Below are 26,138 nucleotides of genomic sequence, written 5' to 3'. Positions count from 1 at the left end.
TGCTTGTTTTATGATGTGACATTAAATTCACTTTTCTTCTTGTTAGAATGGTGGTACAGTGCTACATTATACTGAAATGTTTACATTGTGTTTCATTTGTTTAGCTAAATAAGACTACAACATGCACTGAAGCCAAAGGAAAAATAAGAACACAAAAGGGTACTGTAGTTGCAAAAAATAACATATGTGGGTATAGTTGTAATTGTTAGTTTCTATCTTCCAAAATGGACAGGAATCACGAGTTGTCTTTCTTTACTCTAACTTACAAACAAACAAAAAACTGCATCATTACCGGTACTTTTTTTTTTTTTTTTTGTCCATTTCAATCTCAACTCTTCTTTGTGCTTCTTTCTACGTGACAAATACTTATACTTTTAGCTTCAAATAACTAATATGAAGTTACTATAGAGAATAATTTGTATCATTTTGTGAATCGGCCACTAAAAGTTAAGTCACGGTGACTCGCCTTCAGCTATCAGTTGTATTTTACTTTTAGTATTATAGAGCTGAACTTAGGTTTCCCCTTGAAAGAATTCTTCAAAATATTTTGTGAACAAACAGACCAATTCTGTCTATAGAGCACGTTTTATTAAAGGGATACTCATTGAGACAGCAGTAAAAAGTAAATATTTTGTCCACAGTTGAAGATGATATCACCTGTGCTGAGGAAGTAGATAACGACCAATCATGGCTCACCTGTTTTCCGGGTTTGCTCAGCAAACTTTTTACTGATGAAAATGGCTCAATGAGTCAAGTGTCCCTTTCAAAACACTCAAGTAGTGCAGTTCATCACCATAACAATACAACCATAAAAAAAAATATTCTAATGAGTGAGCTGGGAAACTGCATTTTAATTTGTTTTGGGGCTGGAGTGGTCCCAACTGCTTTCGACCAAACTTTGCCCAGGAAATCAGATAGCCGCCCTGTGAGTTAGCAGGAAATGAACAGTGGGAGTCACTTGATATTCTGCCCATTGTCCTACTGACTGATGTTGTCGTGCGTGTTTCACAATTAACCGTCTCTGGCAACATTTACAAGCCACTTGTAGTTGTCTCTTTTCCTCAGCCACACGCTGCGCCTTTGTGCTTTTTTCGTCCCCTCAAATGTGCGTCATTCATTTCCGTGCCATTTCCTCACAGCACTCCGCTCTGTTAAGCACGCGGCGCATGTCTCACGGCTCTTCTCGCTTGTCTCCCTAGAATAAAGTGGTCGATGTCGACAACCTGAAAGTCAAACTCCAGGTGAGCGAGTGTCCCTTGTCCTCTCGTCTGTTTTGCAGCACATGCGTTCAGCCATACGTCCAACGGATTATGTCACACTCATCAGTTAAGGGTTTACAAATTGAAGGGACTTTACCGGATTTCTTCACACAAAGGTGCCAAGTCGTCGTTCCTCATAACCTGTTTGTTGAACAGAAGTGGGAGGTGACAAAATTCGATACCTCTGCGGTAGCTTTGGTGGAGGTTGACCTCTTGTCTCTCACATGCTTCATGCACGTCTTGCGTCATACGCTGCCGTTAATGCAGAATTCGACGCCCACACAGTTTACATCATTTGTCTAGCAGAGAATGGGAAGAGCAAGTTTATTTTTATAAGTACAATTGGCTCCAGCTAGTGGTTGGCACCGTCTGTTTGTCTTTTAGTACACATTCTCAATATAAAAGCATGACAGTGAAAATATTCTTACCTTAGCTGAGACTTTGCGTCAAGTGTTTTGGAATTAATCTGTGACGATGACAAAAAATGATAATTCATTCAGCGGACTGATGTCAACAAGTTGGCCTTTACTGAATTTGGACAACACACAATTTTGGAGCCATTCCTCCAGTTAAGGGTTAATTTTAGCAGACATGTTTAAATTTAGTCTCCAGTTTTAGTCCAGTTTCAATCACGCTTGTTAGTTTTTATCAAAGTTAGTCAACCTCATCCAATTATTTTTTTTAGTTAAGTTTTAATAGACTATAAATCTAGCATTTTAGTTTAAGAAAATAATTTTATTAATCTGGTTTTAGTCAACAGAAACTGTCACTGTTTTAGTCAGGACAGTCATTTTACCCCATAATATATTTTTTTCAGCAGATAATGTTGAACATTTCGAATTTAAAACTTTTTCATATGAAATGTTCTCTCATCTTTTTGATGAAAAACTACACACACAATTACAGTTTCTGCGAGCTAGTAAGCTAGCTAGTATTAATTAGCAGTCGGAATAACATTATTGTTGGAACGTTTTAGCCGTTAACTATAATTTACTTCTTCTTTTTTTTTTTTTTTTCACCATTAACCGTGAATCCACGTCCTGTCTGTCCCATGTGTTTATGCTTGTTACACTTGCTAGCTGTAGATTTGAAAGGGTGTGTCAAATTAGCAGAGACAAGATTTTCTAAAATCATCTAATTTTCGTCTTGTCTTTTGTTCATGAACTAAAATGTCCATAGATTTTAGTCCATTTTTTTTTTTTTATATTAAGTGAGCTACATTTGTCTTGTCTTCTTGAGTCGATGAAAATTAAATACTCATTTAGTCCTAGTTATTGTGTATTAAGAGGGTTTTAGTCTAGCCTACTTTTCGTCTGGTGAAAAATGTGTGTTGATGAAAATATTTTTTTTGTTTTCCTGAACGAAATTAATTAACACAACCTCCATTGGTGGTTTGCAGTTGGACTTGTTCAGTGTGGCAACATTTCTGCTTGCGTCAACGTGTAATTGTGTGGTTTGTTTTAGATCTGGGATACAGCCGGCCAGGAAAGATTCCGAAGCGTGACACACGCCTACTATAGAGATGCCCAAGGTAACCTTTTACTTGTTGAGCTTACTTCCTCATACTGTGTTTGTGAGTGGGAGCGACCTTTCTAAGTTATGCAGCGCTTTTCAAGTATATATGTGCGTGTTACCATTGCAATACAGCTGCCTCTCTTTTCATTTCACAGCACTACTTCTGCTTTATGATATCACCAATAAGCCATCATTTGACAACATCAGGGTAAGATTTTTAAACTTCCTGCTCCTAAAAACCTCCTTGACAAAACACAATGAGAGCTTACGTTCCCTCCTCCTCCACCGGAAGCAGCACAATGTTATCAAAACAGGCCAGTTTTGATAACGAAAAAGCAGTAAAAGTGTTCCTCGGTGGCTTGCTCTGACAGCAGTTGATTGATGGACGCGCCCCCGGGGGACAAGCACGATGCAGTCTTGAGATATTTGTAAACCAAGCGCACGTCACTACTGTGTCTATCTGCTTATTCTTTTGAAAGGCTTGGCTAAATGAAATACACGAGTATGCCCAGAAGGATGTGGTCATCATGTTGCTCGGCAACAAGGTGAGCAAACCTTCCTTTACTTTTGTGTTACACACACACACAAAAAATAGCAGGATAAATGTGCCATCCTCATGCTTCTTCAGAAAAGTGCTCATGTATGACATCACATTAAAAATGAAGCTCAGTATTTAATTTCCTTCACTGATGGAAACGGTTAAAAAAAAAAAAAAAAAAAATCATCCTAAATTGAGAATCCCTTGCTTCAAGAACCTCCTTGCTCAAAACCATTTTCTGCACAATGCCTCTAGCCATAATGAGTCTCCTTGCTGCTAGCAACAATCGTAACCAATCTGTCAAAAGGCTCCCTCTGGTGGTTGGCAGAGGATTGCGCTCAGGGGGTTATGTATGTCAATGAGGCTTATTTTCTGTGAGAGCAGCTGGGATGGCGGCATCAGGCCTCCACCGGAGGTGAAGTTTGTGACACCACTTCACTCGGCGGGGGCTCGAGCTCGGGAACATCCTCTTATCTGGCAGCCAGGCAAGAATTGGCTGCCATATAAGAGGATGAGCAGTGTGCATGGGTTGACATTGCTGCAACAGTTTCTCAGTGAATCTACGACCTCTGACCTCCAGCTTTGGGGTTTTATTCTGCTACATTACAGGCAGACTTGGCCGCAGAGAGGGTAGTGAAGACCGAGGATGGGGAGAAGTTGGCTAAGGTAAGGTTTCATATGTCTATGTGGGAAAAAGTTTTGGGACACACCTATTGAGGACCAAAATTCCAAATAAATAAATGACAAATAAGTGAGTAAAAGTAAAAATAAAAACGGATATTAAAAAAAAATGTAATTCGAAAATTAAATCACCGAAAATATAAATGGAAATAAAAGCAAAACAATAAAATAAAAATCATGAATCAGAGGTTGTGCTAGAGCGCGATGGTGCCTGTTAGAAATTAGAAAAAATAAAATAAAAAAAATCATGGAACACTACAATACGTAATAAAATGTGGTTGCAGGTTAATAATGTGCCTTCTGCCATCCAGTGGAAAAGCATGTAATTGCTCTTCCTGTCACGATGTCACTGGCTGCATAGCTGAACAAACATACATTGTTTTCAGTAAATAATTTTCTGACCAATTAAGTGAAATTGGATAATTTTCCATAGCACACTTGATTATCCCTCATGCAACAATAATAGAACCACGGGTGGGCAAAGAATGGCCTGTGGGCCACATACGGTCCGCTTCATTCCTTAATACAGCCCACTGAGCATCTAAATTATAATATATTTTACATAAATTTAACAATTTTCCCTTATGCAGTGTTCCCTCAATTTTCGCGGATGATAACCCTATATGATAAGATGATAGCGCTATAGGTGACTTTCCGCGAAATAGAGGTCATTAAAAAAGTTGGGGGTTCTCGCCCCCACACCTTCAATAAACCCTAATGAGCTCTTCGGACTTGCGTGAACAAACCTAATTGAAGTTAATTGCCTTCAATTAGCTTGTTCCTGCAGTGCAGTCAATAATAATGCTGCATTCGAGGATGGTGGGAAATCTGACTTTTCCGAGTTCAAACCAGGAAGTGTGTACGGAACACCCCCATGAACTCAGAAATTCCACTTGCAAAGTCGGGGGGGGGAAGGACCCCGACTTCAGTGACGGACTACAAGTGATGTCACTCTACAATGGCAACCCCTTTGGAAACAGACCGTGAATGTATAAGTATAAAACTAGATAGCTTTCTTCATTCATAAATATTCGACATAACTTCTCATAACGCAACGTACGTGACAGTATTGGCGCTATATTCCTGCATGAAATTATACAGTCAACTACTTAACTGTATGGAATGCTTATGAAATAAGATAAAAACAATAAATGAAGCAAAATTGTGCCATGGTAAGTTTGCTGGAGGTCAAAATGAGTTTTAAGAACCAAAATAAAAAAACAACTTATCACTATCCGCCATTCTGGTTGTTTACTTTCACCTCAAACGCTTTCAGGTCGGAACTGTGAAAAACCAACTCTGATATATCCGACTATCCTCGAATGCAGCATAAGATTTAGGGATGAGTAACTGGGATCTGTTCTAAAAATAGCTCACCAGTGACTTGCTAAGAAGAATTAAAAGAAGAAAAATGTCAACCTTTTTTTTTTTTTTTTTTTTTTTTTACTTGCTTAAATAAAAGTCTTTGATAGAGTGAACCGTGAAGTAATGGGGGACCACTTTAGTTGGTTTCTTAAGACGTGACCAAGCTGCACCATTCAAGTGTGGCTTGTTTCTTCAAACTTAAAGTTCCAATGTTTGTTTGTTTTTGTTTTAGGAGTATGGAGTGCCATTTATGGAGACCAGCGCGAAGACCGGCGTCAACGTGGAGCTTGCCTTTCTAGCCATCGCAAAGTAAGTGTAAAGCTGCTTAGTGTTTTGGCAAGAAGATCAAATCCCAACTGGTAGGGAGGTGATGAAAATGCATTTGATCGACATTGAAGTGACAGATGCTCAATGGTGACCACGGTAACCACGGAAATCGTAGGGTGTCAGTATACAACAGGATCCAGCTTCTGTTTCACTCATGTAGCACAAAAAAACAAAAATGGATCTTTTGCAAGTCAAGTTCAAACTTTATTGGATGTTAGCCATAGCAGAAAGTGGACTGATATTTTTAGCATCCATGGTTGTGCTTGGGGCGGCTTATCTATCATATCAAACGCTTTGGCTTTGGACTTTCTTGCTTAAATATGATAATGTTTTTCTTTTTATTCCCAAAACATATTTTAGTGACTATAATAATATACATGTAGGCAAAATTGTCATTGTTATGGACAGAGAAGACAGAAGTGACGCTGATTGGCAAGATTAGAATTCAAAGAGCGCATGACTGACAGAGGCTCGAAATTCTAAAATAACATGTTCAGTTTGCAGCCGTGAGCTTTTGATAGAGGATGGAAACAGCTGCCGGCGCCCTTCCAATCGCTTTAATTAAACAAATGGTAACAAAATACAGTCATCAAAAGCACATTCTTATTACACTTGCCGGTAGCTTCATCTAACTCACTCTACACAACAGTAGCTGGGCTGTTCTCCCATCACGTGTGACATTCACAAAATAATGCAGTTCTTCCGGGCTTCAAGCTTAGGCAACAATTGAGACCTTATGAATTACAAGATATTTATTGTGTCTTAGGTTAGCGCTGTCAGCATATATGAGTGCTTGAGCTTTTTCACTTGCCTTCTCAGAGATAGAGGCAAATGTACTGCGACTGTGACTCACAAAAGTTGAATTTTTGAATGGAAGTTAGGGCTGGGCGATATGGCCAAAAAATAAAATCTCGATTTTTGCAGTCATTCAGGACGACTCCGATTTTAATCTAATAAATCCAACAAACATTTATTTAAAGGTTTCATTTATTCAAATAATTCCTGTGCAAAATGTTCAGACACCAGTAACGTATACTGATTCTAGATCAGTTTTAACATACATTTAACATTCATAGTTTGTGCTTAGATGCCACAATTAAGTATTGGTAGCTATTGTAAACATGTCTTGTAAACCACCCATCCAGCATTCTACCCCTTGTGTAAAATTACAACATATAAAAGCTTTTAGATGTAACGGAACATAAGAACAACAGCTTTTAATCATCCAGAAGACAAAATTCGATTTCATGATTTAGCAAATTTTCAACGATTCGATTATTTTTTTTTTAAATGGTGATGTATCGAATTAATTAGATTTATTGCCCAGCCCTAATGGAAGTTATCTTAAGTGCAAAACCCTGTGAACTTTGAAAGGACAAAAATGGAAACATGCAAGAAATTATTTCACAATAGGGATGTAACGATAACGGCAATATCGCGATATTAAAACTACACACATTATGTCGTCGTCATGTCACGATATTAAAAGTAGCACATCTGTTAAAAAGTTAGGTTGATTTCCATTTGTATAGTTCTAGCACCCTCTGGTGGCTAGTTTTTTAGTGCAGTTTATTTTATATGGCATATTTTGGCCCTTCTATGTTTTAAATCCACGCTAATGGTCAGATGGAGGGGAAGGCATTATACTTGTGAACCAAGTCAATATGTGGAGGAACTCAAAGTGTGCTTGCATTAGCAAGTAAGTGCCTCAATATTAAGTGTTATTAAAGATTTTAGGTATGTGCATTGCTGTAATGTACAAAAGCACATTTTTTTCTTTTTTCTTTTTTAAGTATGATATATATATATATATATATATATATATATATATATTGAAGAAATCGTTCCAAAGATATATGTGGTTACCATGGCATTGGCAATGTTGTTTTGGGGGCAAAAAATATTTTTCCTTTGTATATATTTTTTTCCCTTTTGTGGCAGGGCACCCCCAACCCAGCTCCCTTTCCCCAAAAATGAGCCTTAAAATGAAAACCAGGTTTGACAACGCCGGCTATACTCCTGTTAAAACCATTTTCCCTCCGAGAACCAACATTTAATAAAGTTAGTGGCCATAAATCAACAAATAACAACTTGCCACTTTATAAAGTCACAAAGTTACATTTTTTTGTTGTTGTTTTTCTCTGAATATTGCCCCCCACCCTCTAAAAATATATAATTATATGTGGCCCTAATACGCCGTCGTAGTAACTCCGACGTTAAATGACGGATTTATTTAGAAACAGAAGAATGCTCATCTCGAAGTAAATACGCTTTGGCAGTGGTTGTGAATGTTGACATTTTATTTTCAAAATAGCAAGCACACAGAAACAAGGAAGGCATCCGTTTCTTTGTCGATAAAAACAAATAAGAATCGATTGCAGGAGCCATTATTGATGTCTAATGTTGTTATTGATGACGACCCTATCCAGATTCATTACAATTGTCTCTCTGAGGGCAACCATAACTCGGATGTGGTGAAGTCTGACCCTCTGTATTATATTATGTAAGGATAATGATGCTGCAACTGATGAGTGCGAAATGCGTGAGATAGTGAAAACAGCTCTTGTTCTAATCCTCTCTCACATGCACTTTTTTCCCCCCCTATTTCTTAACCTTCCTTATGTACTTGATTTGCTCCATCCCACTACTCTCATCCACCCCCTCAATATCTGACTTCCTCTCTTTCACACTCTCGTTCTCTTTCTACCAGGGAGCTGAAGCACAGAACCACCCATCAGCCTCACGAGCCCAAGTTCCAGATCCACGACTACATCGAATCTCAGAAGCACAAGACCGGTTGCTGCAGCCTTGTGTAGCTAAACCCGCCACTGTGCCGGGAGACAGACACATACACTTAACACACATACACACACAGAAGGGGATCAAGACAGAGGGAGGTAGGGGGTGGCTGGGGGATAAGTAAAGCCAATCCCGGCACTAATCCTAAGAAGTGAGCTCCTCTTCTCCAGTCAAGTGAATGACAGTGAATCCGATTGCCATCCCTTATCGAAAATGTGAATATCACTCTGTAGAAATGTGTTGTGGTCTTTGTGGTGACAGTTGTGGAAAAAAACAAATAAAAAAAAAACAAAAACGCCAGGATTTACAAAATATGTCTGCAGGGAAATGAGGAGTATGTTCGCCGCTCGCTTCGATAAGTTTTATATGAACAATCAATATGACTGTTGATAGGGAATATAAATGACTTTGTTTTCATGTCACTTTTCAGAGGCTGTGAACTGAATCCCGTTTTGGCCTTAGTCTTTATCCTCACTGAGTGTTCATACACAGTCGCACTGTAGCTACATATTCACGTGTAATGTTGTTAGAATAAAATCAATGTTGGAGGGCTCCTGCCCATTGTGTGTGCGTGTCCAGACGTCCACTTGAAGGCCATGCTTGAACTTCATTCAATGATTTGCTGCAGGATCTTTCCACTGTTGCGTCAGAGATTATTTCCTGCCATGCTTAGGGACTCCCCAAAACATGTACATTCTTATTTCACAAAAACTCTGAAACGTAACCGTGTCTCTTTTAACAATTGATGTTGTTGTGGAGACTGTACAGAAGATGTATTTGTTCCATGCACTGTAGTGTCTTAATTTGTACAATGTTCATTTTCAATGTTTGCTTGTCACATTTGTTCTTTCTTGGAGGTGTCACGTTGATCACAAAGTGCCATGAAAAAGTGCTTTGTTATCATATTATATATATAAAGTATATTTTGTAATGTATGTGGTGTTTTATACCAGTGTTCGTGCGTGTGTTGGTACGGTATTTTGAGGGAAAGCTGTGGGAGTCAGGTTGTGCTGAGGTCAATGAGCCACAGTGTGGCAGCAGTGAGCCTGTTTATTTTGTGCAACCTAAAAGTAAATGTTGAGCATTTACAGGCCACCGTAGTGACGCTTTATTCTTTCCATATCTTCACACGATGTCTTAATTGCGATGTTGACATTGATTCTATACTCGGGTTGTATGAAGAAAAGTATGTGGCGGAGTTAATCGTAAACATGGAGCACATCTGTGATTCACTGTACCAACCTTTTCACACCTCCTCTTCCTCCTCCTCATCTCACATCTAACTGTATGAGTCAGTGTGCATCAGCTTGCATGGACTTTACAATCCTTTACCTCTAATGAGCTGAGCCAGGAGCTGCACAGCTTTGAGCACACCTACTTATCAGTGCTTTTCCAACTGCTTTACAGGTCTCTGTTGGAGGTTAGTATGCTTGTCTTTGTCCCCTTATCAGCTCACTATATAGAAGATATATACAATAGGCTAGATATTTTTTTTAGGAGTTTAGAGCTGTACACATTTTATCTACCTATCTATCTTATCTATCTATCTATCTATGTATCTATCTATCTCACAGCGCATCACACAGAGTGTTAAAGTTGCCTCATGCCAGCATTGTAAAACAACACTAAACAAAGCGAAACCGAGCAATATTCGCATCATTAGCTTTTGTATTGGATTCAGTTTTGTTGTGCAAGCGCACCTAATGAAAAAACGGTTGACCCGTTTCCCATAGCTTTGCGACTGCTTTGCATGAAGCGGCCAGCTGGGCTGGTCCGTGAACGCACCTCCCTCTTCCTGAGTGGACTTTCTACTTGGGTCGTGGAGAGTCTGCTGACGGAGTTTTCGGACCGGGACCTTCGCTCCACGCCGCAAGCGGGTCACGCAGAGGACCCAACCCCTGTCGGACTTTGAACCCGTTATTCGGTGAAAGTAAAAAGCGCCATTTGTTCGAAGGGCTCGCACTTCTTCGTTTGACGCTCCCCACTCAGAAGAAGCAGCAGCAGCATCCCTCCGGGTCGCTCTTCGAGTCTTTTCCACCGGTATCGAGCAACAGGTTAAGCCGCGGCCGAGAGAAGCAGCCGACCATGCCGAGTAAAAGCCAGTACCTACGGCCCCGGCTTTGCACGCTGGATAAAGGCGACAACGGCTACGGCTTCCACCTCCACGGGGAGAAGGGGAAGACCGGCCAGTTCATACGGCTGGTGGAGCCCGACAGCCCGGCTGAATCGTCGGGGCTCCGCGCCGGGGACCGCCTGGTGTTCGTCAACGGGGAGGACGTGGAGAACGAGAGCCACCAGCAAGTCGTGGGCCGGATAAGAGCCACTTCGGGCCGGCTGGAGCTCATCGTGCTGGACCCGGACACGGAGCAGCTGCTGAAGAAGCACAACATCAAATGTCTGAAAGAGTACGTCTACGACGGGGTCCCGTTACCCTTCGAGGATGAAGAGGAAGCTGAGAAGCGCCGGGAAGAGGAGGAGGAGGACAAGGGGTCAGAAAATGGAGATGAGCGGCGAGCCCAGGCGGAGGAGGAGCGAAGCGGGGGGTCCAGGGGGAGCACACCCGTACCGGACAGTAACGGAGAGATTCACGCGGACGTCGAAAGGAAGCTGAGCGTCGATTCAGACAAGGTGAGACGATTCAGGAACTTCATCAGGTACACGACACGTGCACTATCATGAAATCAACAAGAATGGAGTCTGACATTACACTATGACAGAGCCCAAATGGTGGCAAAAGTAGACGCTCTGAAATGTATTTAAATACAATATTAAAATTGTAATTTGACTATCAGTTATATCCAATAACTGTTTTTAATAAATTGCCACATGGGGGGGGTGGGGGGTTAAACTTTTCTGCACATCTTTTATTAACTTAGATTACCTACATAGTGCTACAAAGAGATAGAAGAACATATATTTAGTAGCCTATATATTAAATTAGCAACGTTGCATGGTGCTTTGATAACATTGTGAATTGAGTAATAAAAAAAAGCTAAAATAGCTAATGATAAAAAAAAATGAAGAAAATACACTTACATTTTTATTTATTTATTTATGTATGTATGTATGTATTTATTTATTTATTTATTTCAGATTAGACATAATTTGTTTAACACCAGAAACTGGTGGGTTTCACCCTGGTACAAGACTCAATGAATATACTGTACATCAAGAATAATTCTAGTAAGGAGTAGAAAGTACATATCTGTTTTCAATTGTCAGGAGTGGAAGTAAAAGTTGCCAGACAAAAAAATACTGTAGTCGAGTGTGGATAACTAAAAAATGTAGTCTTCCCAAAGCTGCATATTCTTCTAATATCCAATCATTTTCTAAACAGTTTATTCTATTTACGGTCGAGGGTGGGCTCACACTGCACCAAACTCCAAACTACAACAAACTACTGGCTTGTTGCCAGTCAGTCAGGGCACACATCACACCTATTGTACCTTCAGTGAATCTAACATGTAGTTTTTGGAATGTGGGAGGAATCTGGAGCACCCTAATGCTAACTAGGCTAACCAAGCTATTCAAAGTCATTGGGGTATATTTTCATGGACAGTGTGCTTGCAATCGGGCGTAAAAAGTGGCGCATCAGGATTTTTGTGCCAGTGCAAGCTGAACTTAATGTGGAATTTTGTAGACTGCATTTTCTTTTACAAGCTCCTAACACACCTAACAATTTGGTGGCTGAAAGTAGACTACACTTTAGACTAGTTGGAAGCAGGTCTAAGTTGTGGCACAGGAGGTGTAACAGATTCAGAGTTCTGTAGATATGTGTGATAGATGTCATCATATTGTATTCATGGAATTCTGAATCATTGTAGAAATCAATTAATTGAACATATTATTATTATTATTATTATTATTATTATTATAAAATTAGATAATTAATTATAAAATAAATCTATACAGAAAGTTTTTCAAACATACAACAAGATGCAGAGTCTAGGTATAAAAAATACAAAAGTAAACTTGTATTATCCTAAGAAGACAAAAAAAAATTGATTACTTCACCAAATTATTAGAGAAAAGTAAATGTAGGACAAAACAACTTGGGGGATAATAAATAAAGTCTTGAACAAAGGCGAGATAATGCCAAACTCTTGAAATTATTTTATTTAGGACCATTTCGTAATTCATGATAAAGAGGAAATTGCAAACAAATTCAATGACTACTTTGTGAATATTGCCCCAAGATGATCACAAAATATCCCTAACGGAAAAAACAAGCAATGTTAACAGTATTTTTCTTGAGGCCGTACAAGCTACTGAAATTTTGAACATAGTTCAAAATTTTGCTAGTAAAAAATCAAACAATGACACAGACATGAATGTGTCACTGATAAAGCAAATCATAGACTTAATTATACTTTTTCACGTACATTTGCAACTTATCATTTATAACAGGAGTTTTCCCAGAACAAATGAAAAATAATAATCGTAGTCCCACTCTTCAAAAAAGGAAATAAGAATGTGTGTGTTTTTTTTTTTAATTATAGACCCATATCTATACTCTCACAGTTTTCTAAAATATTGGAAAAATTGAATGCGACGAGATTCAATAAATTCAGATCAATATGGGTTTCGCGCCAATCACTCAACCAACATTACATTAATGCAGTTAAGTGACGAAATTTGCACATCCATGGATAAAAATACATGTTTTAGCAAGTGTCTTTGTGCATTTCCAAAAGGCATTTGACACTTTAGATCATGAAATATTATTGCATAAATTATTTAAATATGGTAAAAGAGGTGTTGCACATCAATGGGTTACCATTTACTTACAAACAGAAAACAATATTTTGAATTCAATAGTAGACACTAGACAATCAAAACACAGTTATGTAACTTGTGAGGTGCCCCAGGGATCAATTCTGGGGCCAGTACTTTTTCTTCTTTATGTGAATGATATTGTTTGGAAATTGTTAAAATGTATTTTGTTTGCAGACGACACCACTTTATTTTAAGCCGGGAAAAATACATATAATGTATTACAAGTAATAGAGAAAGAATTAAGAATATTATGAAGTGGTTCAACGCCAACAGAATATGAGTAAAACCAGATTTATGATTTTCAGCTGTAGAAATATAGATGTTGAAGCAACACCGACTGTGCAAGATATAGAAATAGAAAGGACTAATTAAATAAAGTTTCTAGGTATTATTATTACTGAACATTTAACATGGAAAGCGCAAATAGAATATGTCACATCTCAAACAGTAACTGTGCTACACAAGGTTAAATAATTATTGAACAAGAATGCACTGTATTGTTATTGTTATATAATTCATTTATTGTTCCATACCTGACCTATTACATTGAGGTGTGGGGGTGTGCTGGCAAAACCTACACCGAATCCATCTTTCTTCTACAGAAAGATGCTATTCGTGTCATTTTCGGATGTGGATGCAGAGATCACACTAATCCAGTATTTATACAACTAAAAACTTTAAAACGTAATGAATTGATGGAGTTTAACCGCCTTAAAATGATGTATAAAGCCCATCAACAAATTTTACCAGTCAACATGCATCAGGGCAATTTCATGTTATCTCAAAACACAATTATAACGATATTGCTGAATGATTGTAAACTGAGCATTGTTATGTGAATTTGTTATTCGTCATCAAGTGCACGTGTTGTGGCTGGTGTGTGTACATGAAACACAGAAGCTGGCAAACTTGAGGTGGAAAGTCTCAGGTGACATTTGGAGTGAACCCTGCAAATGAGATTAAGAGCGACGTGAAGAATAGCTCCTCTGTGTCAGTAACGTAGTGAGCTGCGCCCACATGCAGCTCTTGGCCGTGGGCAAACTGGCTGGACATTTGCTGTGGGTGCTGAGATAGGACAAACAACGTGGTTCAGATCACCAAAACACAACAGGGGCCCATCGACATCCTCTTCGCATATATTTTAGAATGATGGCTTTTGCTCTGCATCTGTCTTTAATTCACATCTTGAACAAAAGTCACTTTATCACTGTGCCCTGCCAATAACCAGACTGATCCTTATGACGACACCACTGGGTAGACGAATATTTTTATTTATCCAAGACAAACATTTTACAATGAAAAACAAACCACAAGAGCAGGACACACTCATTGTCCACCTAATCTTGTTAAATCACGCTAAATTAAATTTTTGGAGACTTTGAATCATTGTTTGTATGGGCACATTCTCCCTCCACAGTGGCCACTTGTTTATCTTGTTCCCACGCTTGTTCGTGTGAGAGGCCATGAACGCACCATCGGGGTTCATTTAAAAAGCACTAGACGAGAAGCGTCTCCATCCACTGCGGAACATCTGTCTTCCACTGCATTCTGGTTGTTTACCCCCGAGGCTGTTTGCGTCTGTTTGTCTGTCTGAGCCCCCCTGCTCGCTTTCATCAGTGGTGATATGTGATGAAGGGCCAACATGTCCACAGCCAGCAGCAAAATGTGGCAAAGCACAAGCAATTTCTTTAAAAGTGAGGGTGAGCCATCCCTCGGATATTTTTTTGTTAATTATTAAAAAAAAAAAAAAAAGGTGTGGTTGCGGTGAAACTCATTATTAAGCATGATCGATTTTGAAGAGGAAAGCAACAAGTATTTTATGATTTACGGTAGGCATTAACTGCAACAATTGCACATCACAATTGTGATTTTTTTTGTAAGGAAATTTGCATAATTTACTACTTCTCTCTAGCCCCTGATTATAATCTGAATCACACGCGCAAAAAGAGAACAGAATTAGTTGTTGGGAAGCAGAAGTAAATAACTTTTACTGTACATACACTTTCGGCCTGTTTGTTCTGTTTTGATTAAATGTTGATTGCTGTGTTTGTCCAAATGTCAACTGGTTATTTCTCCAAAATTAAACTATGCAAAAATTTAAATAATAATAGAAAAAATAAATTCAGTTAAATTAAGTTCATTTAAAAGAAAGAAAGAAAGAAAGAAAGAAAGAAAGAAAGAAAGAGAAAGAAATGGAGATGAACTGATGCGTTATTGGATCTTTAGTTGTAACTGAGAAAGGCAACACAGTACTGCTAATTGTTAGCGCTCGCCAGTGGAGAGTGCCAATAGCTTTAGTACCTGGTAAGCAAGCAGCAAAATGACCTTTGGAACCTACTGTGTATTTTTGCGCTTTGTTTGATGATGACGACGGAGCCTCTTTTATTTTGTCGGCTGGTTCACCTCTCCATGTTGTGACCTTCATTTTTCAGGTGCTGTGTCACTCTCACCTAATACGTTCATCTTTACATTTAAAGACACACCTCACGCAGCGCGAGAGCGTTTGCGTAACCACGGCAACCTTATAAGATTCTCTCCGGCTTCCGGGAGAGGGAGTTTCTCTTCGAACCCTCTTTTGTGTTGCTTCAAAGATCAGACCAGACGGGCGTGCTTGTCAGTGTGGCTAATCCGGCAGTGTGTGCTTGTGTGTGTCATCCTGACTGGAGCGCAGGGTTTGGGCAAAAGGAATGCTGCACAGGATGTTGGGAGAAAATCCCGGGATATAGAACTGTAGTAGAAACACACAACATGGAGACACGAAAGTCCCTTGAGTTCAATTTAGACTCGAGTTTGGTCCCAAAAGTCTCTTTGTGCGCGTGCTCCCTACAACCGTCAAAATAGCAGAAAGTTGCCGTGAAAATCCAGCAATGCTTGTTCCAGCACCTGTGGACTGCAGGCCAAAGTGAATTGTACTATTAGGTCAAATGCAAATGCGTCAAGAGTAAACATGGGAACAAGCAGTGTGTAGTCAAACAACATAACCCAGCAGTGCATAAGAAAGTCATTGTACCGTTGTATTGATTGGAGAAACAAATGTCTTTTTAAATAGATAATAGCACCTGCACGCGTTTAGTTATATAAAAGCTGTTGTCAAACAAAAATAATGTGAGACTATTGCGCTTTGCAAGACAATGTGTGTGATTCTCTTTATTTTGTGTTAGTTCACGGTTAACTTCAACCGTACAATGACGTATTAGCGCCACATATATATATTTTAGAGGTGGTGTAATATTCAGAGAAAAAAAATCTCACAGATTATGAGAAATAAACTTGCAGATTTGCGACATTATAAAGTGGCAAATTTGCGAGAAAAAAAAAAAAAAGACTCATACCCCACCCTTGTTCACGAGTGAGGGCAGGATGGAGCGGGAGAACGACAGGTGGATTGGTGCGGCATCTGCAGTGATGCAGACTCTATATTGGTCCGTTGTGGTGAAGAAGGAGATGAGTCAAAAGGCAAAGCTCTCGATTGACCAGTCGATCTACGTTCCTACCTTCACCTATGGTCACGAGCTGTGAACAAGATCCCAGATATAAGCAGCCGAAATGAGTTTCCTCCGCAGGGTGTCCGGCCTCCGCCCCTTAGAGATAGGGTAAGCGGCTTGGTCATCCGGGATTGACACAGAGTCGAGCCGCTACTCCTTCCCATTCAGAGGAACCAGTTGAGGTGGCTTGGGCATCTGGTTCAGTTGCCTCCTGGACGCCTCCCTGGAGAGCTGTTCCAGGCATGTTCCACCGGTGGGATGCCCCGGGGACGACCCAGGACACGCTGGAGCGACTATGTCTCTTGGCTGGCCTGGGAACAGCTTGGAGCTTGGGATCCCACCGGAGTAGCTGGTTGAAGTGGCTGGGGAAAGGGAAGTCTGGGCTTCCCTCCGAAAGCTGCTGCCCTTGCGACCAAACCCCAGATAAGCGGTAGTAAATGGCTGGGGGAAAAAAAAAATGCAAAAGTTGACTTGTAGATTTGTATCAGGATTAATTGGTATCGAATCGAATTCTGACCTATGAATGGTGATATGGGTTCAAATAGAGAGGTACTAAGCAATTCACACACCTACTACCAACAATACAAAAATTCCATGGCAGCAAAGTATTTTATTTTTTATTTTTTGCTTTCGTTTGAGCACGAAATATTTTCAGCGTATAATGCGGATGTGGTGATGACCCAGCGCACGCTGGAGAGACTACGTCTCTCGGCTGTCCTGGGAACGGCTTGGGATCCCACCGCAGGATCTGGTTGAAGTGGCTGGGGAGAGGGAAGTCTGGGCTTCCCTGCTGACCCCGCGACCTGACCCCGAAACGGTTGATAATGGATGGATGGAAAAAAATGTCATAAATTCATGAGAAATAAATTTGCAGTTTGCAAGAAAAAAACTCAGAATCTTGTGAGATGTAGCGTAGAAGCTATATAACAGGAAGATTCGTTGGTGGTTAATGGAACAATCTTTATAAAATGAAAAGGCACCATGAAAACTAAACTTTACTCTCGTTACACATGGGAAGCTGCAGCGAGAACACTTCCTAACTGCCAATCAGCTGACTAACACTAACCAATCAGATGCTAGCATACTTTAGGTAAATGCAAGTGAATGACTGAGAACAGCTGATTCGACACATTAATTTAGCATCTTGTATCCAACGCTTCAAAGTGTGAATGCTTAATATGATATGGTTTATCTCTGATAAAGCAATTATTATCTCCTTTTTTGAAAACCCGATCATAAAATATTGGCACAAATGTCAGAGTATGCTGTGTATTTCTCATAAGTTTCTGAAGTTTTTCTCGCAAATCTGCAAATGTATTTTCTCGGAAATTTACAAGGTTTTTTCATGCAAATTTTCCACTTTATAATGTCACAAACTCGTGAGTTTGTTTCCTCAATTTGTGAGTTTTTTCTTGCAAATGTGTAACTTTATACTGCCATATATCTGTTAGCTTTTTCTCCGAAATTTCAAAGTAAATTTGCCACTTTGTAATGTCGCAAATATATTTGAGAGTTTTTTTCTCAAAAATGTGTGCATTTTTTTTTCTCAGAATATTATCACCCCTCTAAAAATATATAAATATTTATACCTGGCCCTAATACGTCGTCGTACAACTGTGAGTGTCAAGAAACAGCTTAAAGAAAACACACATTCAGTCTTTTTGTAGACGTGTTCGCTAACTACCAAACTGCACACGGCACACTTGGGAGGTACAGAATTGAATCGTATATAGCATTTTTATGAGTACCGGTATGTGTACAGAGATACAGTAGCCAATTAACCAATAGGTAATTCATACCCCCCCACCACCACCAAAAAAAACAACAACAAAAAAACATTGTAGTCTTTAGTGGTGAGAGAGGGACTTGTAATAGTTTGTTGTTTGTTGAAATAATAATGTCAATACTCTAAGTGGCCATTATGCAATGCAAATGTGATATTTAAGTATAGAGTGCACTGCACGACCTTTGTGTCTGAATCTCAATTCCATAAGCTTCTTGTCAGATTTTACCTTTTTCGCTCCTAAATTGCAGCTTCTGATGGAATTCCTTGGGGAAGACCCAGATGAGATTTGAGAATAATTATGGGCAATTTTTGATGTTCATTTGACAGTGAGTGGAGATTATCAGCGGCTAATAAGCTTTTGTCGAGCATTTACTATCCGGGAGTCTCTACCGTGCAAAGACCACAGAACATTTGCACTGGTTTCCTGTCATTGTTATCGGTGGAAGGTTACCTTGTCTTCTTGATTGTCCTTCTACACACAAGTTACAGTATGCGGAGGTCGGTATGGATATACTGTAACTCAACTTCCTATAAGAGGTGTAATAATCTTCTTCGCACAGCAAACTCTTGCACTCAGTTGCCCATCGTTCGTCACAATATCTGTTCAAAAGTAGACGTAACTAGCCAAGTTTTTCCTTCTATTACATATGTGCAAAGAACTGCACAATTGAAACCTCAGAGCATTTTGCTGATACTGATTTTGTGGCTGAGATAACGCAGCAACTGTAATCACACAAAACATATAAAACAATAAAAGGTAACAGATGCAGATATAGACGAGTTAAATATTAGTCAAGGTTCAAAGTAAACAGAAATTCCAGCTGATAGTTTTTTGTATTACTCACGCAGGTTTTGTTCACTATTGCGTGACATTGATGTACAGGGTCGATCCAATATACTTCGTGATTCACTCAGTGCTGCCTGTCTTGTGCGTGTGTGGTCAAAAGGGCTCGTGTTCACATGGTTGCACATATACTGTACGTTTTGTTGACTTTACGTGCGTGTGATAACATTGAGGAGTCACCCTTCCCGTCTCGAATTGTTGATTGTTGGCTTTCAAAGGAAATGGTCCATATGATAAGTCTGCAGTAGTATGTTATGGCACTGAATATGCAGCGACCTGCATTATTTATAAGAAAGTGCCATTTCAAGCATGTCATATAATGCTTTGTATGGAAAGAAAAAGCATTGCACGCAATTTTGGTGTTGCTATATTCTGTTAAAATTTCATTCAGTTATGATTGAGATTGTTGCTCTTCAATACCGATTATGGATGCGTCGAATCAATGCCCATTTTTCAATTTTTTTTTCCTTACTTGCTAGTTGAAAAAGTTTTTGTAATGACAAATATATGAATGATTTTGTAGATTAGAATGATATGGTTTGTGGATGTTACGCCCCTCCAGTCAAAAATTATGAGTCCACAAGTCATTGCGGTTAAGCATGCCGTGAGAACTGTACAAAATATAGAAAACACAATTTTAAAGAGCTAAATAAGACAAAATAATTCTCACAGAGAAAACACAAAGATATACACATTCAAAATATAACTTCCATTTGCCATATAGGCCTGTAAACATCCCCTAACTAAGCCTGCTAACATGCTAACGATGATAGCATGGCTAACGGAATAGCGCTAGCATGCTAACAGTAGTATACTACTTCCAAAAGACATCGTAATACTAACACAAAGCGTGCAAATGCTTGCAAATATGTTACCTCATTGGCCTGCATGTACTAGAGAGGAGTAAACAGCTTCTTCCAATAGCTACCAACAGCAGCTCTTCAGGCTAGCTTTCCATCATCTTACCAGGAGTGACATAGTAATGTATCAGTCATTACATACAACACTCACATGACGAGCACTGGTTCCATTTTAAAACAAACCCTTAAAACAACAAAATTCTTACAAATGCATAAAATAAATCTTTATTTTTATGACGTAATTAAACTAAATGTATTTAATTTTAAAGCTGACTCTACTGGCAGCTACAGTGGATTTTAAATTCTACTGGTCGCTCGTCAATCACGCTCACATTCAAGGTATGAATGAAACATGCTTGTTGTCAGAAAAGCCCTAGAAAAAAAAGGGAGAACAAACTCTGATCCTTGCTTTTGACTGTGCGGCAGACATGCTAACCACATACGTCATTGGGCTGCCCACCACAAAAATAACAGAAAGCAAAGAAGACAAAATAAATCTTATCTCCACAAAACTTGATGCAGCTATTGCCATCTCACCTACATGCAAGCTAAATCAAGCCTCAAGATAGCTTTTAATAGAGCAAGGGACCATATTTGGTTACTGTGGGTTTTCAAAATGGACTCCACATGCATCTCTGATCTTATAAGCTAAAAAATAAAATAAAATAAAGTAAATTATATTTTGATTTTTTTTTTATAATGTGATACATCATTAAAATTAAATATGATGTGGAGAAGACACCATTTTGGAAGTGAATTTGTCATATAAAGCGTTTAAGTGGCATGACTTTGGTGGCCATCCAACAAAGTTGTGTGCAGTGTCACAAAGAGGTCTGAGTCAAAGATGAGGGTACAAATATGTGGTTAGCTGACCCAAGTCACATTCACATGCAATATTTAATATTTCATTAGCCTGTAAGAGCCCGCTTCCTTCTGTGAAGTAGGTACGATATGCTTTGTTGCCAACAGCAACACACAACAACTAAATGACTCATTGCAAGAGAACTGAGAAAACTCATTTGGGGTTTAGTGCAGTTGATCAGCTGTTGAAATTGACATATAACCTTTGACCTCAGGAAGATTAGAGTTGAATCACTTTAAAACTTTTAATTTGGCATTTTTGCTTTGACATAGACTAAGGTTTGAAAAATAGTAATTTTATATAATTTTATTACATCAAATATTACTCAAATACATTGAAATAACAATCTACGTGTTGTAATAAAATATAAAGTAAAATATTGTGACAGGCTGGCCTTTTCATTGTCAGCGTTTACATGAAGACAGATTTCCAAATGTCACCATCATGAAAAATAATGACTGTGACTCATCTAAAGCAAGCGGGCTGTTCACAAAACAACGGTTGCATGCAACAGTCAATGCAAACAGTTGCTCTCAATTCAAATCATAATGCCGCGTGTCGCTAATGCGTCTTTGTGACGCCAGTCCAAACAACAGTCCCACTGTACTGTCATCGAGTCCAAGGCCACTGCGGCCCAGGCAGGCCTTGAAACCTGCATGTGTCCATGTGTGTAAAAAGTGTGTGGGTGTGTTTCTGGTGATAGTGATTTTGTCGCTACCGGAGCGAGAGTCCACAATGCCACATTCCATTCTGCTAAAGGTTCACCACCCCAGCCGGACAATAAGCGGGAGGGCCGCGCCCTGCCTGGGGGTGGAGGGGGAAATGACTTGCTGCTCACCCTCAAATAGACTCACCCCTATTTGTCCTCCTCCATTCCCACCATGCAATACAGATAATATATATTTTTAACCTCTGCAGTGCTATTGTAGATATACTGCATACTGTCTATACTAGTGGATAGCAATGGTTTACTTATGAATGTAATTTGTTCCATGACAAGTCCACTTTCATCAGTGAAATGAATCATAATGCCAAAAAAAAACACCAAAAAAAAAAAAAAAAAAAAAAGCACTATGTGCAAAGTTCATTTGGCAGAGGAATACTAATGTATTAATACATAACTTTATTGGTGATCATTTGCTAGGACAGATTACCTTACCATCATTGCTGGTCTCCACCTACAGTTTTACTACTGCAAATCCATTTGAGGCAACTAAAATACACTAAACGACATCATCTTTAGGTACATGGTACCTGTACAATGATTGATTGATTGATTGATTGATTGATTGATTGATTGATTGATTGATTGATTGATAGATATAATAATTCTTCTCCGTATACAAAAAAAAAAAAAAGACAATACAAATATAAGGACCATTTCTGCGTTACCGCTGCTAACTACTGTACAACAACAATAAACCATCCATCCACCCATTCTCTGCTGTTCATCCTGTTTAGCTGGAGCATATCCCAGCTGACTTTTGGCCAGAGGCGGAGTACATCATAAACAACCTTTTAACAACCATAGGCAATAGGGCCAATCACTTTTTTTAAATTATTATTTATTTATGTATTTATTTGCACTCAGTACAAGTTCATGTTACTTGATTTTGAGTATCTGCCAATACATAGGCCCGAGCCAATAACTAGGGATGTTCAAAAAATAAATAAATAAATAAAAAAATTAGACCGATACGAGTATGTGTACTCAACTCTGAGTAGTCATTGAAAACAAGTACCGATACCACTAGTCACATTTTGTCAAATCAAAATATGTTATCCTTGACCTTAGAAATAAAGAAAATTTACCCATCTGATCTTTTTCAGCAAATATGATCAGCTGAAAATCACATGATCGGCCCTGACTACCGATCACGTCAATTGGATCGGGACAACCCAAATAAGCAACTTATAGGGCTCTATTTTCCATAGATACTGCACGAGTGCTGAGGCATAAAAATGGGCACATCTTGATTTTTGTGCAGGTGCAATCCTCTTTTAGCGCGTTTGGAAATTTAACAGAACGCTCTCCACCATGCTAGTCGTTCCATTGGACCGAGAGTGTTTTCCTTAACACGTTCCTGGTTGACCTGACGATTTGGTGGAAGAATGCAGACTAAACTTTAGACCTGCTAAAAGCGGGTCTACGTTGTGGTGCAGGTGTCATAATTTTGGTCGATTTTGATCGAGGTGCAAGCAGATGGATTCAGATGTCCGTGGACGTGTGTCTGATGCCATTATTCATTCGTAAATATAACAACAGTGTGCGTCGAACTCTCTGAATCATTGAATGTATTTTTAAAACAACAAGGGTGAAGGAAGACTGGCCGAAAAGATAGAACTTGTCTGATAGGCGTGAGCTGTCAGTCAGCGGCAGGTCATCTCGATGTGTCTAAAAAAAGAAGCAGACTTAGGCAGGACCAGCAAGGCCATCTTGTAGATAACCTATCAATATCTCCCCATTTTGTCTTATCACAGTCTCTTCGCCTCTTGTGTTGACCGACGTTTGTTCATTTTTAGGCCTTTTCCCCTCTTGGAGTCTATTGTAATGGGAACCCTCTCGAGAATGTAGCTTTGGTGTCTTTTGTGGAGTTTGTCCCATCCCGGATTGGAAGTTGGGGACAGTAGCTTGCTTTGTTTCCCTCCTCTGCCTGCCTCGCAGCTGGTCCAGCGGTCCTGCTTGAAATCCAACACCCCCATCCCTCTATGCACTCCAGAGCACAAAACCTGCAGTGTGGTGGTTAAACGGGGACCAGGTTCACCATAACGCGGCCATCAAACATTTCGTCTGGGACGTTGTTCATCGGTGCCAAAAACGACACATGACAATCACAAGGTGATTTGTCGTGTAACCATGGTGTTTGGCGGAGTGTGCTTTTCCTCGACGTTTGATCAAAGGAGCCAAAATTGCGGGAGCGTTGAGAGGGGGCGGGAACCAGTGGAGAATAAGCGAAACAGAGACTTGAAAGAGTGACCAGCTGAGCGTGACAGCTTCACTATCAAGCGCCGCTTACTGTAACAGATGCTTGCACAGAAGGAGGCCAATTGAAATTGTGAAAACAAAAAAATAACCTCCACTTTTAAACATTTTATCTCTCCCTGTTCGGCAACAATAAGAAAAGTTGTGGGAGGAGCCAGAGGTGCTTCACTTTGTGTGCTTTCTGTTGCACGTGCCTAGCAGATTGAGTGGCGGCCCGACACAGACAACACAAACACACCTGGTGGCACTCACACAAACCACAAAGTGCCTCCTATACATCAGCCTCGCAGTTAAAACCACCCTCTGTTTAGCACAATGTGTCCTGTCATCAGCCAACAGATCGTTAGTTCAAGGCTTTTTTCGGCAAATATCCGGCCCATTAGGGCTGTGCAATGAATCAAAATTCAATTACAATTTGAATTATTACGCTACACAATTAAAAAATTAGCATTTGCACCTTTTTTTTAAATTTTAACTAATTTAATAAATTTTGTTGGGTTGAGTGGTTAGCACGTCCGCCTCCCAGTTCGGAGGACTCGGGTTCGAGTCTAGGCTCCGGCCTTCCTGGGTGGAGTTTGCATGTTCTCCCCGTGCCTGCATGGGTCTTCTCCGGGGACTCCGGTCTCCTCCCACATTCGAAAGACATGCATGGCAGGTTAATTGGGCGCTCCAAATTGTCCCTAGATGTGCTTGTGAGTGTGGATGGTTGTTCGTCTCTGTGTGCCCTGCGATTGGCTGGCGACCAGTTCAGTGTGTACCCTGCCTACTGCCCAAAGTCAGCTGAGATAGGCTCCAGCTCCCCCCGCGACCCTTGTGAGGAATAAGCGGTCAAGAAAATGGATGGATGGATAATAAATTTTGTTTCATCCCAAAGGAACTTGCATAATTATAGTGTTTCAAAGATATGTATTTGTCATAATATTTTTAATTTGTTTTTTTTACGTTTAAACATTTTCTTGTTTTGTACCAAAAAAATAATAAATGCTCGTCCTACTGCACAGTGCACATGCCGCACTCCAACTAAAAGTTTTTGCCAACATAAATAAATAACAAATAAATACATAAATAGTATTATAAATTCTGTTTGGTCCTAAAGGAACTTACATAATTATATTATTTCTATTTTTTTGATTGGTCTTAATATTTTTTAAACATGTAAACATTTTGTTTTGTACCAAAAAAAAAACTACATAAATAAAATGATCGTACTACTGTACAGTGCATGAGCTGCACTCCAACTTCAAGTTATAAAAGTAATAAATAAATATTATTAGAAATTCGAATTGGTCCAAAAGGAACTTACACAATTATAGTGTTTCTGTTTTTTAAATTGGTCTTAATATTTTTAGATGCTTAATTAACATAAATAATTGTTGCAAAAATCGTGATTTCAATTATTGCCAAAATAATCGTGATTATTATTTTTTCCATAACCGAGCAACCCCATATACAGATTTTACTTAACAATATTCAGGCTCAAATTTTATTCAATTCTAATAATCATAGCGCAAATAATATGTTTTGCCAACTGTTTATTCTTGTTTCATAGATAGAGGATGATCAACCCCAAGTGAAAAATGTATAAACGCCTCTTATGAAAATGCAAAGTTCAGCTTCAAGAACAAACTGTGAGCAAGTCCACGGAGAGTTGGATTGAAAGAGGCAATCTTGTGACTCACATGTGTTTAGGGAATATAAAATGAGGCCTGGCATTGTTTCGGAATGATTGGTATTCAACACAACTTCTCAGTTTTTAAGGCCAAAGCCTTGCAGGAGTGGAGATTCAAAGTACACGCTGTTTGCTTTGCTTTGCTTGCTTGGCTGAGAGGCTGCTCTCAGTGGCCACTTCATTAGGTACACCTCCACAATCTCATGAGCTCTATCGAGTTCACTTGTGGTCAACATTATGATGGCTGCTAGCCATTGCAATTGTAGTGATAAAGTGTGTTGCATCATCTTGGCAGTTGCTTCTATTGTAGTATAGGCATGGACCGCATATCGGCCTGGCCAATAATCTGCGCTGATATTCAGCATTTTTTAAGATGATGGGAAATAATA

General features: G+C 39.4%; 2 protein-coding genes across 5 annotated transcripts in view; both read left to right on the top strand.

The window, feature by feature from the left end:
- Positions 1–9,577, top strand: part of LOC144031550 (ras-related protein Rab-37) — a 46,723-nt gene extending 37,146 nt beyond the window's left edge. For 3 of the 4 annotated variants that reach the window (XM_077538849.1, XM_077538823.1, XM_077538831.1), the window contains 7 exons: positions 1,200–1,241; positions 2,724–2,790; positions 2,930–2,982; positions 3,254–3,319; positions 3,922–3,978; positions 5,591–5,667; positions 8,396–9,577. In XM_077538849.1, the coding sequence (XP_077394975.1) occupies positions 1,200–1,241; positions 2,724–2,790; positions 2,930–2,982; positions 3,254–3,319; positions 3,922–3,978; positions 5,591–5,667; positions 8,396–8,501 (468 nt within the window). In that variant the 3' untranslated portion in view covers positions 8,502–9,577. The remainder of the gene's footprint in view (positions 1–1,199; positions 1,242–2,723; positions 2,791–2,929; positions 2,983–3,253; positions 3,320–3,921; positions 3,979–5,590; positions 5,668–8,395) is intronic. The other variant, XM_077538840.1, reaches the window with a different exon arrangement.
- A 180-nt stretch (positions 9,578–9,757) lies between these two features.
- The window catches only part of nherf1b (NHERF family PDZ scaffold protein 1b), a 34,223-nt gene continuing 17,842 nt past the window's right edge, over positions 9,758–26,138 (top strand). Inside the window, exons 1-2 of the mRNA XM_077538810.1 lie at positions 9,758–9,904; positions 10,218–11,112. Of these exons, the coding sequence (XP_077394936.1) occupies positions 10,570–11,112 (543 nt within the window). The 5' untranslated portion in view covers positions 9,758–9,904; positions 10,218–10,569. The remainder of the gene's footprint in view (positions 9,905–10,217; positions 11,113–26,138) is intronic.

The sequence above is a fragment of the Festucalex cinctus genome, chromosome 1 (assembly GCF_051991245.1).
Source record: "Festucalex cinctus isolate MCC-2025b chromosome 1, RoL_Fcin_1.0, whole genome shotgun sequence".
NCBI classification, from domain to species: domain Eukaryota; kingdom Metazoa; phylum Chordata; class Actinopteri; order Syngnathiformes; family Syngnathidae; genus Festucalex; species Festucalex cinctus.
The sequence above is the reverse complement of the archived record's forward strand: the minus strand, read 5'-3'. Positions and strand labels throughout refer to the sequence as shown.